This window comes from Fukomys damarensis, unplaced genomic scaffold, assembly GCF_012274545.1.
Source record: "Fukomys damarensis isolate Sample0158 unplaced genomic scaffold, DMR_v1.0_HiC HiC_scaffold_19, whole genome shotgun sequence".
Taxonomy (NCBI): Eukaryota; Metazoa; Chordata; class Mammalia; order Rodentia; family Bathyergidae; genus Fukomys; species Fukomys damarensis.
The window spans coordinates 47558014-47573983 of record NW_022900931.1 but is presented as its reverse complement, the minus strand read 5'-3'; the positions used below and the strand labels follow the sequence as shown (position 1 = coordinate 47573983).

The following is a 15970-nucleotide window of genomic DNA, read 5'->3' as shown; positions in this document are numbered from 1 at the left end:
TAGGTCCTGCACATTTTATAGCCAGCCCTTGTTCTAGATCTCCCATCTCTCCAGACTTTTTTGGAATTAGGCCCTAACTGTCCAATTTGTTATTTATGTTTTGGGTTTTCACTGGGTGGGAGGAGACAAAGAGGACGTGGAATTATAGTTCTGATGGGTTCTTTCACCAGAACCCAGAAGTACGGAGCTGTTTGCTAAGGTCGAGAGCATCTTGGTATCAGGGCAGCTGTATAGCCACAAGCCGTTGGTGTGCAGTGCACTGAGTGTGTCTTATCCCCAAGTCACTCAGGAAGTGATGCTGGGTTATCTAAGCACAATCGAGCAGCAGAGGTTATATGTAGGCACTGAGGGAGGAAGTCCTGCTCATGCAGAGAAAAAGCAGGGGGTTTGCACAGGCATAAGATGCAGAAAGATTCTTTAAACACTTGCAGTTGTGCTATGAGAGGAAGCTGCAAAACCATAGCATGTGGTAGAAATCCAGGGTGAATGAAGATGTGGGTGCCAGGACTTCTACATGTGAACAAGCAACTTTAATAAAGTAACCTTTCTGAATGTATTTCTTCATCCATAGAATGGAAATAATCACTATACTATGGCCCTGTCTACTTAATAAGCAGCACATATGGTAGTTGGAATAGAAGTGCTTTGTTAATCATCAGAGGAAAATAAATGCTAGTTATTTGGGGGGTTTATGATGATCAATCAGTACATGGCCTTTAGGGCCTTCATAGGCTACCCCTATGCAGCCTAGGACCATACTGGTGCATCATAAAGGGCCAGTTATTTATTTATTTAGCAGGACTAGGAATTGAACCCAGGGCCTTCACCCTGAGCTCCATCCCCAGCCAAGTTTTAAATTGTGAGATCAGATCTTGCTGAGTTTCTAAGTTCAGTCTTATGCTTCTCCAGCCTCTGCCTCCTTGAGTGTCGAGATTGCAGTTATGTTCCACCATCCTGCCTTAGTGTCATTTTTAAGGGTTACTTCAAATAAGACCTGGAGGACTGATTTTTAGGTACTCTTGGAAAATTTAATTTTACCCTTTCAACACTTCTGCCTTTAAAAGAAAGAGTCTCCATTATCAACAAACCCCAATATTTAATGTTTTAGGTGCTAACGGGAATCAAATACTATATTATCACTGGAGGGGAACTTAGAAAATCCAATTGCAGAGAAAATTTGTGGCACAAAAAGTGTCTTGAGGTGGGGCAAGGAGTGTAGCTCAGTGGTACAGTTATTGCCTATCATGTGCTAAGGCCCTGGGTTTAGTTCCCAGCATCCCATATGTATGTACAGGCACACACACACAAATGTCTTGGGGACTTAGAATGAAATATACTATGTTAGTCTATGAGCAAGACAGGGAAATTTAATATCTTGTTAGGTGAATAAGACAAAGGTGTATGTAACTCCCATTTGCAATATGAGGCAGTAAATTATAATTGCAAATGAAGGGCACAACAGCAGATTCAGCAGGAATTCAAAGAATGTGAGGGCACATAAAAGATGATTAATACATGATAGAGTAGAAAAGAGAAGATGGCAGGCAGTAGTTTTTGATGGCCTTCGTCTCTTCAGTAATATTGATAGGGAACACTTATAAATAGCAAAAACCTATAAAGTGTTACAATGTAAAACGGCTTCTGCTGTCTCTAACAGCAGTTTGTTTTGTTTGGCTCAAAGCTAATAGGCACCTAAGGCACTAATTGCTGAATGAGGCATTTGGTCTGACCCTGAGATAACAGTCAAGGTCTTGAGCTCCGATGAGAATGGAGCCACCTGATCATAAAACTGTCTAAATGAAAGAACCCATTGCTAGCATTTGCTCCCCTGACCCTGATCACCCCCTTTCCTATGGACTAGAATAGATAACTAGGCGAATCTTAAAGGTAAACTCCCCAACTGCAAAGAACTGTTAACATCTGGGTTGAAAAGATTAACTATTTTGTGACTGTGATTTGAACTGTGAGAATGGAACGTAACCACCCAATGAAGTCAAGGCTGTGAAATCTTATAAAAGGAGGAGTTGTAACCCAGAGCATTGTCGATCTAGGCACAACTTATGTGCAATCGACACTTATCAATAAGTAAATTTGTTATTTTACTTCCATTCTGCCGCCTCTCTGTGTGTCACTTACTGATTCCTTCCATAACAATATAGGAGGTAAGATTATTTACCAAGAGTGAGCAGACCAAGGTTAGACTTGCTAGAAGTGCAAAGATTAATGGCATATGTTTAGAATCCAGGTGTATTTGGACCTGGTGATATTATCTTGAGAAAAATTATTGAATTCAGCGATTCTCAGTTCCTTATCTCTAAAACGTAGATAATTATTAAATGACTTATAAAGATAAAACAAGCTCATTGCTTGGTGCATGCTAATGGTAACTGCTACTATTACTTTGATGAATGCGAAACATTTTGAAGACAGGTATGGTGGTGCACACCTGTAATCCCAGCACTCCGTGGGGCTGAGAGTCAGGACAATTGCCAGGTCATGGACAGCCTCTGAAATTTAGCAACTTAGTGAGAATTTGTCTCCTAAAACTTTAAACATAAACAAAGGCATTGTACCTCTGGGTTTTGGGAAGCTCCCTCACCTCCTTTCATCACTTTATTATTCTCTAGAAGGAGGTTTTGTGCTTGCTGTCCTCCTCTTTGCCTACCATATTGGTCTCTCCTGTAATGTTACAACATCAGACTTCCTGATCACCATTCCTAAAATAGCGCCCCCAGCCCATTGCTGTGCCTTGCTTTACTTTTCTTCATGGCAGTTATCACAACTGAAGCATTGCCCAGGCACACTGATCTACTGTCTTTCAAATTCCCCAAAGCACAACCCTACTATAATATTATCACCCAGAATATACAGGCTTTTTCTTTTGTCACTACCACTACTCCAACAATTAGGGGATGATTATTAAATGTTTGTTGAAAAACAATGAATACCTTTTTGGGGGGCTACTGATCCAAATCCTTTAGGTACCACTGAAAACTCTAAAAATAAGACAGAAATTTGCAGCTCAAAACAAAGCCAGCCAGAGAGAACTCTTCACTGGTCTCTGGGTCTTGTTGTGAAATGTCAAAGATTTAAAGTGATTTATAAGAAGGAGCCGTTGGCTCACTGTAACTTCTTTTTATGTCAATATTCTATATGGCCAATATACTATATACACTATATACAATATAGTATATACTAAATACTGCCAACATTCTATACAACAATCTATATAGATCTACAGAACAAAGACATAACATAGTTAATAAAATATCTTGAACTTGGGGTCAAGAAATATGTTCTAGTCTAGATCTGTTACCAGCTAGCTAGATGTCCATGAATTTCACTTACCTGCTAGATCTCAGGCTCCTAAGTTGGTAAATGAGATAAAACAGAGCTGCCTTGCCACTTTGAAGAATCCCAACGATTCTACCACATTCAAATGCTGTTAAGTGTGTATCCTAGTGAAGAAGAATGTGGCGAAGTCAAGGGGAGCCTCACCTGTGGACTGCCTCTGCCTGCCTGGAGGTGAGGCACATGGTTTAGTGACTCAACAGCTTGGGATGAATCTTGACCATGCTGGGCATTGGACATCAGCTCTGGAGAAAGTTCATAATCTCCTTGTGTCTCAGTTTCCTCAGTTTTAAAATGAAGATCATAGTAACACCAAACTCAGAGAAGTGCTATGCAGAAGGCTTAAATGAGTTAATATTTGCAAACCTCTTAGAAAAGTGCCTAGTATACACTGAACGGTGTGTATGTATTATATAAAACAAGTATGCTTTGTTGCAGAGATTAAGATACAATCTGAAGGAAAGAAAATGTTAAGAGTATTAGGACCACATTAGAGGAAGTCTACTCATAAGAAGGGAACTAGGGAAGGCTGTACTGTTGCTTAGCAGTTGCCAGCACTCCCAAGCTTCTTCAGGATCTTTCTAACAAGCATTTTTTGTTCTTTTTTTGACAGTAGCTAAACCTGTTCCCCTTTTCCTCCATCTACTGCCTCCACAGTGTGGGGTGTGTGTGTGTGTGTGTGTGTGATACTTCCTCCACACTGCAGGCTCAGGAATGTGATCAGAAGCAGCTTGACCATGTGATATCTACCCACCCAAGTTGGCTATTACAGGTTGAGGCCAAAGGTTTTTTTTGTTTTTTTTTTTTTTTGTTTTTTTTTTATATAACTGGTCAACTCCAATGGAGAGATGTAGAGGGCAAAGAAGAAGCAAAGATTGGGTAGCAGAAATAATTTGGTCATTCTCTATTGTGATGGAAAGTTCTTGAATATAAGATTCTAAGAAAAAGGAACCTACCACCCCCATAAAATAGAATTCTACTTACCTATGAAATTTTACTTTATATCATCATGAGTTCTGTGCTGTGGTTGTTGTTTGCTTGTTTTGGCTGTGCTGGGGATTGAACCTAAGGCCTCACATATGTTAAGCCCCATTCTCTGCCCCAGATAGACTCTACTTTATATCATCTTTATTGATGTTTAGTTTAATTTGAATCAGTTTCTTTAAAAATACAGAAACAAATACATACAAAATATCAAGACAGAGATGGGGTATGGCTAGTCATCACTGCCCTGTATTAGGATACACCTGAACATTGAGATAAAAAGGGCAATAAGGTACCTAGACATCACCACCAACATCAACCTTCCCAACTCGTTTTTTTCTGGTTCCACACTTATGAGTCTAGTTGGTTCTAAGATTTCAGATTCATCCTTCTCTAAGGCCTAACATAGGTTTGATTCAGGAGTCCTTGTGCCTTTGTGATGTGGCACTGCCCACAGTATTCAATTAGAAGACTCTCCATTTGCCTTGTTGGTAACTGTATGGATTTCCAGGGCTCTATTCTCTCCTACCAGGGTCTTGTGTCATCACCAAGACACAGATGCCAGCTTCTACTTGGACGCTGGGATTTTTAGATTTTGCCTAATACCTAAACTTCCCCATACACAATTTATTTCAACTTCTATAGCTGGGCTTCTGCCTTCAAGCTTTTTTTAAAATAAATTTTTTTATTGGTGCACTTTAGGTATGCAGTACAGTTACATTCATCTTTGGGATCTTGTACCTTTACATGATGTATCTTGGTTTTTATTTTTTTCCCCATTTTCCTAGCTTCCCTTCCCTACTTACAAAGACTTTGTTTTCATTTTTTTCCTTTTATCTTATTTTTTAATTTTCCCTTCTTACCTTCCCCCTAACCCTCCCACTTCCCCTAGTTATTTAGCCCATTTCTTCCTATTTCACATTATCAGTTATATACTTTCATACCAGAGAAACTATTCGGTATTTACAAGTGTGTCCTATTTGTTTCACTTAAGAGTGTGACCTCAATATGCATCCATTTACCAATAAATGACTCTAGTTTCTCATTCTTTATGGTGAGTAGTACTCCATTTTGTAGAAAAACAACATCTTTTTTATCCATTCTCCAGCTGATGGACAATTGGGCTATTTCCAAATTTTACCTATTACAAACTGTACCACTATAAACATGGGCAAAGTATATATTGGTGTGGTATGATTCTTTTAATTCCTTTGGGAAGATACCCAGCAGGGGAATAGCTGAGTCAAATGGGATTTCTAATCCTAGTTGTTTAAGGTATCTCCATATTGATTTCCACAGTGGTTGCACCAGTCTGCACTCCCACCAACAATGGAGAAGTGTTCCTTTCTCCCCACACCCCCACCAGCATTTGTTATTGGTTGATTTCTTGACAGCAGCCATTCTTTCTAGGGTGAGGTAGAATCTCAGTGTTGTTTTCATCTGCATTTTGAGCCCTTTTTGAGTGTCAGTGGTGGTCACTGGCTCAAGTTTCTTCCTAGAACTGAAGACTCTGCCAGGACATTAGAGCAGTGGCAGATCTCTCTCTCCTCTCTCTCTCTCTCTCTCTCTCTCTCTGTCTGTCATCAGCATCCTTCTGCAGGCCTGCAACCTTCCTCAGACCTCTAGGACAGTAGTGAGGTCCAGTTATTCCTACACACATGTCCAGGTGGGTCCCCTCCCTTCTTGGGATTTTAAGGTTCTATAATGCCCCGTGATGTGGCTCTATACCCAACAGGACATCAAGGCCATCTTGCCATTGGATTTTTGCTTATTTTAAAGTAGCTAATTCAAGTCAACCTGAATCATACAGAAGTGAATGGCCTCTGAATCATGTCCAGAAAGATGGATTTTTCTTTGATATCCTGCCTTACTGGCCTGCCTATACTTCTGTTATTGGCAAGGGTCTACCAATCAGCTCCATACTCCTCTACTATGGCAGTAGAAACAAATACAGCTTCTACATAAATAATCCTATGTTGCTGGGAATAAAACATCACTGTTTACTGATAAAAATATAAACATGTTAACCATTCATAGTGGAGCTAATATCTTTCTCCACTTCAGCATCAAGGTGAGTGGAACAGCATGACTTGGTGGTTAAATCTAAGGATAGTGGAGTTTAAATCCTGCTTCCTCTACTTCTTGGTAAATGACCTCCGATTTTCTGAGCATCAATGTTTGCGTTTGTAAATGAGTATATTAATATTATCCATCTCATAGGGTATTATTTATTTTTTTGGGGGGGGTTGTTTGTTTTTTTGAGACAGGGTCTCACTGTGTAGTTGAGACTGACCTGGAACTCATTTTGTAGGCCAGGCTGGTCTCAAACTCACAGCGATCTTCCTGCCCCAGCCTCTCGAGTGCTGGGATTACAGGCATGTGCCACCATGCCTGGCTCATAGGGTATTATTTAAACAAAATAATTGTTAGGGAATTGATCATGTTAAAGTATGCTGTGATGCCGCCTCACAGGCTGCATTCTCCTGATACATCTTGGCTCCTAAAATGACCTCATGCCCTTATCTCTGGTTTCCCTCCCCACAAAGGCCACAGTGGTCCAGGAAAGTTGAAACCTGTGTCTGCAGAACTGGGCCCATAAAAACAATCTGGTCTGTGATAGGTTAAAAGTAACTCACTCCTCAAATAAGCACATTTCTTCCTCCTCTCTCACTCTCTCTGCCTTTCTGCCTCCTGCTCGCCTCCCTACAATAAAGATCTCCTGCCAGACCTCTCAGTGCATGAGTGGCCTAATTGGGAAGGGACACCCGAAAGGGCACATGAACCCCCTTTCAATAATAACTGTAGACTAATTAGGATCATGTCAGATATGTAGTTATTGCTCCCCACATGGTTATTACTGTTTTTGATGGGAGGTAGAAGAAAGGAGAAAAAGAAGGTGTTAAAGAAATAGATGCTAGAAATGGGAGGAGAAAAAGATAATTAAAAGAGCATAAGACAGAACATATAGAGGGAATGGGTAAGGAGCAAAAGTGGTAAGCTTTGTCACCTTCCACCCCTGAAGTGTAAGTGGCTGGAAGGATACAGTCAGAGTCACAGCGTCTCCAAACTCATGATGAGAAAGTCAAGATCATCTGATGATGAGTCTTGATTCTTCAAGAAAATTTTTCCAACATGGGGCAGTCATACATTCACACACCCAGACTTTCCCTATGTCCATGATTTTAGGAGGAAAATGGGAATTTCTGCCTTCATCTTTTCACAGCTTCTTAGCTCTTTCAACTCAAATTCTAGAGAAGTGCATAAGCCAATAGTGAATATAAGGAACCATCTCTCGAAAACAACAGCAGGAGGAATTTAGGGTATGTTTTTGTACTCAAGAAATGTTTGGGGAATAATCTTCAAGAGGGAAATATATCCATTTTGTGAAGGAAAATGGTATGCAGAAGCACTTTATTTCTGTAAAAACAAACCTCCAGTCTCCATGTCTGGGATCCCTGACAAAACGAATATTTCATTCTTGCTTTTCTTCTCAGAACCCTAGAAGCCCACCCCTCAACTCAAACTCCTACTATCTTGCCTGCTCATATTCTTTGGGCCATCCCAAACAGAGAATTCCTGCCCAGGAGCTCTGTGTAATAAAGCCAAGGCCCTGCTTAATAATGCATGAAAAACAAGTGTGAAACCAATAATAGATGTAGCTAATACTTGACCACTTGTATATTCAGGTAGTGTGCTAACTGTTGTACGTAAATTATCATTTTGAGTTTCAAAATAACCCCATTGTATTAATAGTTCCTCATTTTAAAGTGAAAGAAACAAAGAGGTTGAATAATTTCCCTAGGATTCCAAAGTTTATGAGTGACTGATTGACTACTAGCTGATTTGACAACCTCAATTTGATAAGTATATGCTAGAGCTGCCTGTTATGTTGGCAGATTTAGCCCTTTGAAGGCCATCAAGGAGTTGCAAATAGTTAATGAGAAGGTCATATGGAACATAAAGAGATATAGCTTTGGAATTAGAAGAATTAATGCCCATTTCCAGCTCTATTAGTTTTTAGTAGTGGAGCTTCAGGTGAAATACTGTACCTCTGAATCACTTCCCTCCTCTTCTTTCTTCTCTTCCTCTTCTCTGACATAATGGAATTAATAATATCCATTTCATCAATTTCAATGATTTTAGTATGGATAATATAATAAGCATATATATACCTTTTCAGAAAGTCCTAACCCACTAGGTTACCCAGTTTCTAAGCACAGCAATGCTGGGAGTTTGTGCATATTCAGAATGGGTAATAGATACAGTGGACCCTTGATTTATGAACTCAATTTGTTCTCGAGGACTGGTTGTAACTCAAGTTGCGTAGTTGAAGGCTCAGGCTCCTCTTCTACACAGCCTTCAAAGTCTCTCTCCTGTATACAGGTAGATCTCAGTATCCATAGAGGGACATTGGCCCAGGATTTCTCAATTAAACTCACACAGGAAAGGATGTTGTAACATTCCTTCTAGAACTCTTGAAGGATTTAATCTGTTTTTTTGTTTTGTTTTATACTGAACTCTGATCCTTGCACTTGCGAGGCAGGCAGCAGAACCACTGAGCTAAATCCCTGACCCAAAGGGTTAATTCTGAGACCATCTGAAAGTACAGCAACTGGCGTTGGGTGATAATACAAGACTTTGTTTGCAAGTTAAAACTAAAATTCTTTTTATAATCCGAGTTGTTCATATGTCAGACCAATCCTAACTAGAGAGTCCATTGTATTAGAACTAGAGTTTGAAATTGTAAACAAATTTTACATAAACAAGAGAACTTTGAATTTATGATCATAATGGGAGGAATGACAAAGTACTTGGAGGCCCATGTTAGTGTTATCTAGTTTTGTATTAATAACAACCAATATTAACTTTCTTTTGTAGTTTGTATTAAGGCTTAATTAAGACAAACAGGGTTTCTAATTCAAGTTATCCACCTCTTTTTTGAGATTTATTGTAAAAAAAGATCTTTTCCCTATTTATTTTAATTTGGGGGGACTAAGAAGCAGAGTGATAACCCCAAATGTACTTTGAAAATAAAAAGAGATTATGGAGTGGAGATTTTCACAGTGATTATAAGGAGTTTTGCATTATTCTAATCTGAGAAAGCAGTGAAATACTATTAGGAAGATCTGTCTCAAAGATCACATATTCTAACATCAGAAAGAAACTGCTTTTAGTTCATTCGAGGTTGTGGGTGATCTAGCTTGTTGCTGGGCTTTATGGATGATCTATCTACCAGTTGCTGGCTTTTTTGAGCGGAGCGCTTTTCCTCAGATCTTTGGAGACAGCACAGACAAAATTTGGAAATATTAACCTCAAAACTTAGAAACTCTTAGATTTGGATCCTAAGTCCCTCCCCCAACAGTTGGATCTCTTTTAAGTAGGATAGTATTGAGACCCAAAGGTGTTTTGTTGAAAACAGATCAAAGGGATATTTTAAAGTCTCCCTTAAGTGTCATTTCTAAAATTTTATGAGAAACTATGGGAGGCATTCGGCAGGGGTCAGAACTCACAGGTTTGCAGGCACAGGAGCAAGAAACGCAGGTGGTGCTGAGCCATTTTCGTCCAGCGTCTGATCTTCTGTAGACAAAGCGAGTTTGCTTATAGCACCGTCAGTTTCACTTGAGTTTTCTTGTTTCTTTTTATAGCCATACCCAAGAAAGGAAGTGTGAGCCAACCGATTTAGGAAGCTTTGGTCTTTGTACTCATGCTAGTATTTTCTGATAATATATTAATATGAAATGTGGGGAGGTGGGAAGACAGGAGGGGGAGAATGGCAGGGGAAGTAAAAAGTATCATGATTTGATATGTTTTTGTATCGATTTCCCACCATGGGTGTATTTAATATGTATTTGAAATAATTTAAAAAATATAAAATAATATAAAATGCTTAGCATTAATTGTTTGATAAACATTTAGAGAGCACCTACTAGATGCCTGGCATTATTCTAGGCACTGACAATATAAAGAGTAACAGAATAATTGATTCCCTCTTTTCATGCAGTTTATTCTCTTTGGAGTGATCAGCAATTACACAGGAAACTCTAAGAAAGTGGGATAAGTGTTACTGTAGGGAGAAATGCAGGCAACTAACTCTCACGCATAGCTAATCCAGGCTATAGTCAGATGGAGAAAGCTTCCTGAAGAGACTGATAGCCAAACCCAAACAGGCCTGCAGAGTGAGTTAGCATTCCTTGGCCGTAGATGGTGGGTATAGGGGAGAAGAAAAATGTCTTGACAAATGATAGGACTTTATAAATGGTAGCAATTAATATTATATATTTATAGTGACATAAAATAACAAAATCACATAATATATAATACAAGGTGTGACTGAAATATGTAGTTACTGGCCACTCAGGTTCATATGCTTAGGCTCATTTGCTTGCCACTGACCAAGCCAAAGGAGGCCATGTATTTTGGTAAAAAGGAAGAAAGGATTTATCCAAAGCTACCTACAAGGAGATAGAGGATTGATTCAAAGCTACTTCCCAGGAGATAGAGGGGCCTATTTGCCTCAAATCGCCATCTCATTACATACAGGAGGGGAAGGGTATTTTATAGTAAAGAACAGAGGGGAGGGAATACAGTGGAACAATAGACACGTTCAGGCTAATTCTGTCTCTTCTTGGACTGGACCTCTTTCTGTTTGCCAAAGAAATGACATCCTAGGAAGAGCATCTGCATATTCTGTCCATTACTCTGGGCTGGGGTGGAAGAGAGGTGGGGGTGGATGTTTATGCCCTAAACCTGAGCAAGTTTGGAGAAGTTGGTTTTCTGTAAAGAAAACCAGTCTCACTGTAAAGTTCCATTTTTCAGTGTCAGTTACAGTTCCTCTCTTGCTTATTTCAGTCCTCAGTCTTGAGGGGCTTGAGGTGCTACCTCATCTGGCTGTCTGTCTCATGTTGGATTGGGGCGAGCAAAGGAAAGCCAGATGCTGGTAACGTAGATAGTATGACTGGGGCTCTGGGGCTGCTCCCCTCCACTTGCTGCTGGACCACTCACCTCTGCTCCCCTGAAGCTGGGCAGTGCCTTAGGACCAATGCCCCCTTTTGCCCTAAGGCTTACTACTAGAGTCAGAGATAAGAAAAATCGACACCCAAGCCTGCCCAGGAAAAGTGCACCATCTCAAACCAGGACCCACGTGTGTCAAATCCCCCTGTGGGACCTGCAATAGCCTCTCTTCACCTGGAGCTCACTTAAGGTTCGCGAATATGGACCACATCTCACTCATCCAATTATAACAGAGTGAATTATGGGAAAGAACACATGCAATACACACAGCTACATGACTCAGCACCCTGTCAATCACACTCGGAAAGACCAGGCACAACATTTTAAATCCCTAAACCCAACACCTTCAGCCTTTGGCCATAAATCCACTCATTCTGGGCATACTGTTGCCTAACTAAACTCTGTGGCTGTTTCCTTACTGTCATGTGCCACATACAATTCTTGTCACACACAAGAACCTAGGAACCTATGTGGAAGTCCATCACCCACAGTAACACTTAAGCTTGAGAAAATTTCACTACAAATTGTGAAATAGAATAAAAAAGGACAAAATCAAATGTCTAACCATTACACCTGCTAGAAGGGCCCTTTTTGCTTTTAGGTAGTCATGCACAGGATCTCTCTTTCATAACCTCTATCACTCCACTTATTTGTGTAGAGTCGACACACAGGTGACTCTTCGACACTCAGAAATTTCCCCTTTGTCTCCAAATACATTTTCTTTTTTTATGAAGGTGTTATTTATTAACCATCTTCAGTCTTGTCCCTTGAAGCCAAGATAGCTTCTCTTGGTGACAGGATATTTCACATATTGGAGGGGATGTGACAGAGGATTTGAGTCAGTGTCATAAGCCCTTATTACCAAATATGGGCAATGTCAGAGATTTAGCAAGAGTGTTTCTTAGGCTGAGTTTATCTAGAGTTCATTGTCAGGTTTAGCCCAGTCTTATTTCACCATCAGCACCTCAAAACATTAGAACTTTGCAAATAGGTACAAAGCTTATAAACAAACACAAAACAAGTTGACTCTGTACAGTAGAACTGAAGTAAACACAGTGCCAAGCTGAGTAAAGAAAGCCACTATTTTTGTGAAACAAGCTTATTTCTACCAGGTGTATCAAACAAATACTTGAGTCCCCTCCTCTTGTAAACCAGAGTTAATGAATATTTGGGAGAAAGCACACAATTTATTAAAGCCAACACCAAGAATCACAGCTTAGTTAGACTTTAGGATTTCTTAGGTATGTATTCAGAACTATAAACATTTTTGAATACAGCATACAAGTATCAACTCCCATTTTACTAAGAGTGTACATTTTTTAGCAAGTCTATCTCTTATCAACCATGAGGAACATGGCCTTTACTAGTTATATGTCAATAAGTAATATGCAAGGTAACAATTTAGCAAACAAATTTTATTATAGTGCATTAAAACAATAATTATGACAGACTGCACTATAGCAGGACAATTACATTTTTAAAAATTATGTTACCAGAATTTTAAACAAGTAAATGAATTTCCTAAGACTTAATTTTCCTAAACATAACAATATTAACAAGACAGAAAGAACACAAGTACTGGAGACTGGTCAGTCCTCTGATCTGCCTAGAGAGGGTTGCAGTGGTAGATAAAGGAAGAAAGACAGAGACACATTTTCAAAGTACTTGGGGGACTGGGAGACCAATGCCAGAGTGGGCAGAGACAAAGACACTCCAAGAGAGCTACTATTGATTGGGCACATACAATAATCAAAGGGAGTATCCAATGACTCAGAGGGTGGCTGTGATCTTCTACTGATAAAGACCTTATTCATTTTATTTTATTTTATTTTTTTGGTACTGGGGATCAAACTCTGGTCCTTGTGTTTGCAAGGAAGGTGGGCGGAACCACCAAGCTAAATCCCCCACCTGATGAGGATCTTATGTGGATGAGGGTCATTATGTTGATGAGGGCAGTGAGATGGGCAAAACATTCTTACACTAGCAGGTGGGAAGGGATAGCAGGTTAATAAGGAGTGTGCCCTTCCTCGGTAAAACTTTAATTTTATTACTACTCAGTTCTCAAGGAACCAGGATGTCTTTAGCTGACATAATCTTTCCCTGGAGCGCCCCAGCATCATGGGACCATTGAGGCCTCAACTGTGACTGGAGGCACACAGAGTGATGTTTCCACATGCCATGGCCAGCTTGTATGGCAAGGACACTAGGCTTCAGATGAGCCCTAACCACAATTTAATTATGAAATTATTTTTCCCCAAAAATTACATAAAGTGGCTCTTGGCACATAAGAAATTATTTTGACATATCTAAAATCTCTTTTTATTTTTATTTAAAAATTTTTTTTCCTCATTGAGTTTATTGGTACATTTTAGGTATACAGTACAGTTACATTCCTTATTGGGATCTTGTATCTTTACATGATAGGTCTTGGTTCTCATTTTTTCCCCTTGTCCCTGCCCTCCCTTCACCCTAAAATCCCTTTTGAAATAGATTTTTGTAAGTTTTTACAGATGAATATCTTAAACTTTATTACTTTAAACAATAATACTAGCATTATCCTTGTGTATTACATTTAAATTTTTTTTTAAAGTTTGAAACAGAGTCTCTCTATGTAGTTCAGGCTGGGCTTGAACTCACTATGTAGCCTAGGCTGGTCTACTAGAACTATAATCTTCCTGCCTCAGCCTCTGAGTGTGGGATTACAGGCATCTGTTACCATGTCCAGCCTACATTTTTTGTTTTTTTGTACTGGGGATCAAACTTCGGACCTTGCACTTGTGAGGCAGGCAGCAGAACCGCTGAGTTAAATCCCCGGCCCTTAGAACAAACTGTAATTAGAAGCATTTCAGTCAAAAGTTACACTGTTAGCATATAGGATGATCTTACAACAAAAACATAACTTTTATATTATAAGATTATGTCACTCCTACACATAGGGTTATTAGCAGTTTTAAAACTTACATTATCAGCTCATATTTGTGTTCCAAACTGTGTCATATGTAGATGCAAGTTTGTACAGAGAAGACCACATAACATATTCAAGGTGGGAAAAACCTAAAATCTTTGTTTCTGAACCTTGCAAGTCTTTTTTTCTGCAAAAACAAAGTGATTTCAAAAAAACTTTAACTACTTAATTTAGGTTATTTATTATAGAGAAGCAAGCCAGCTTTTAGCATATTTTAAAGTTATTCATATCATAAACCCATTAACAGAACATATAAATCATAGCTACTAACCTTTTACAGTAGCATTTTTATTTTACAATTAACAACTGTTACTAGAATATTAAATGAGTTGTACTTATCCAAGTTAAATTTAGGATATCTGAAAATGATGAACAGATACAACCCTCAATCACTCTGAGACTTATTTAAAGTTAATTTTTAACTTGATCTATAGTTTGACAAAACTCTTCACTTTTGGATATTTATTTTCCCTTTAGAATAGTTACTCAAACGTGTTAAACAATAAGATTATCTTTTAATCTTATATCAGTGTTACAGATAAAATTAATCCATGAATTAATATGTGTATACATATATATGAGGTAATACAGACATATTAATTTATGAAATGCATTTAAGAGACCCAAATGCATCATTTATAATTTTTTATCATTTATAAATTTTAAGGAAAGAATGCCTAAATTTAGCAAATGTCTTTAGTATTTTCATTTAGTTATAAATAGCTCAGATGTTTTACTTACATATTTGTCTAATTTTTAACAATTATCTCTACCTTGTCCATAAAGTGTAAAATATCTGACAAACACAAATTAACGTCCCCAAACAGTTTTTTTTTGTTGCTAATGGGAAAAAATATTTCCAAGTTGTAGTCTATACTGGAAATTGTGTCTATGTGCACTATAACAATGCTACTCAAAATCCTTGAAGGATTTTCTGGGGCTTTGTAACTTATCTTTTTTTAAATCTTTGTGAAACTGAAGGTAGTCTTCTAAAAGTTAAATGCCTAAAACCTAATGCGGACTGATTAACACAAGCAAAATGCTTGTTAGCAGTTGAGGACACCTTTGTTACATTTTTCAAAACACTTTTTTAAAGTTATGTGAATAAAAAGGCATTTGGATTTAAGTTTTCTTAATTATTGAGTGCTCTCATTTTTTAAGTTAATCTAGCACCATTCAAACAATATACAAACACAATTATATACATAGATACTACATATAATACACACAACACACCTAAATCAGACTTAAATTTATCATTTACCGACTTTTAAAAAGTTGCACTGTTGATATGATTTACCTTTTTACAGTCCTCTGCAATACTTAATCCTAAATTTGCATGTGTAAAGGTAAGATTCCTGGTTTTAGCTAGGTGAGAAATATATATTTCAAAGGAGATTGCTTGCCCATTTAATCTGAGATTGAATCCCGCCCCCAAAAAATCATTAGTACATTTGTAGTATGTAATGTTTACATTCATTTTGAGCAATTGGTACATGTACATAATACATGTTATTTTCTTTTCGTCATCCCTTTCCCTTCCCTTCCCGCTTCCTTCCATCCATCTTGATTCCCTTCCTTTTATTTTTTGTACTGGGGATCTGACTCAGGACCTTGTGCTTGTGAGGCAGGCTGCAGCAACACTGAGCTAAATCCCTG

The 15970-nt window shown here is 38.5% G+C and overlaps 1 protein-coding gene across 3 annotated transcripts in view; it reads right to left on the bottom strand.

Moving 5' to 3' along the window:
- Positions 1–9925, bottom strand: part of Cd84 (CD84 molecule) — a 36060-nt gene extending 26135 nt beyond the window's left edge. For all 3 annotated transcript variants that reach the window (XM_033765697.1, XM_010616654.2, XM_010616655.2), the window contains exon 1: positions 9846–9925. In XM_033765697.1, coding sequence (XP_033621588.1) covers positions 9846–9891 — 46 coding nt within the window. In that variant the 5' untranslated portion in view covers positions 9892–9925. The remainder of the gene's footprint in view (positions 1–9845) is intronic.
- Positions 9926–15970: the final 6045 nt, after the last annotated feature.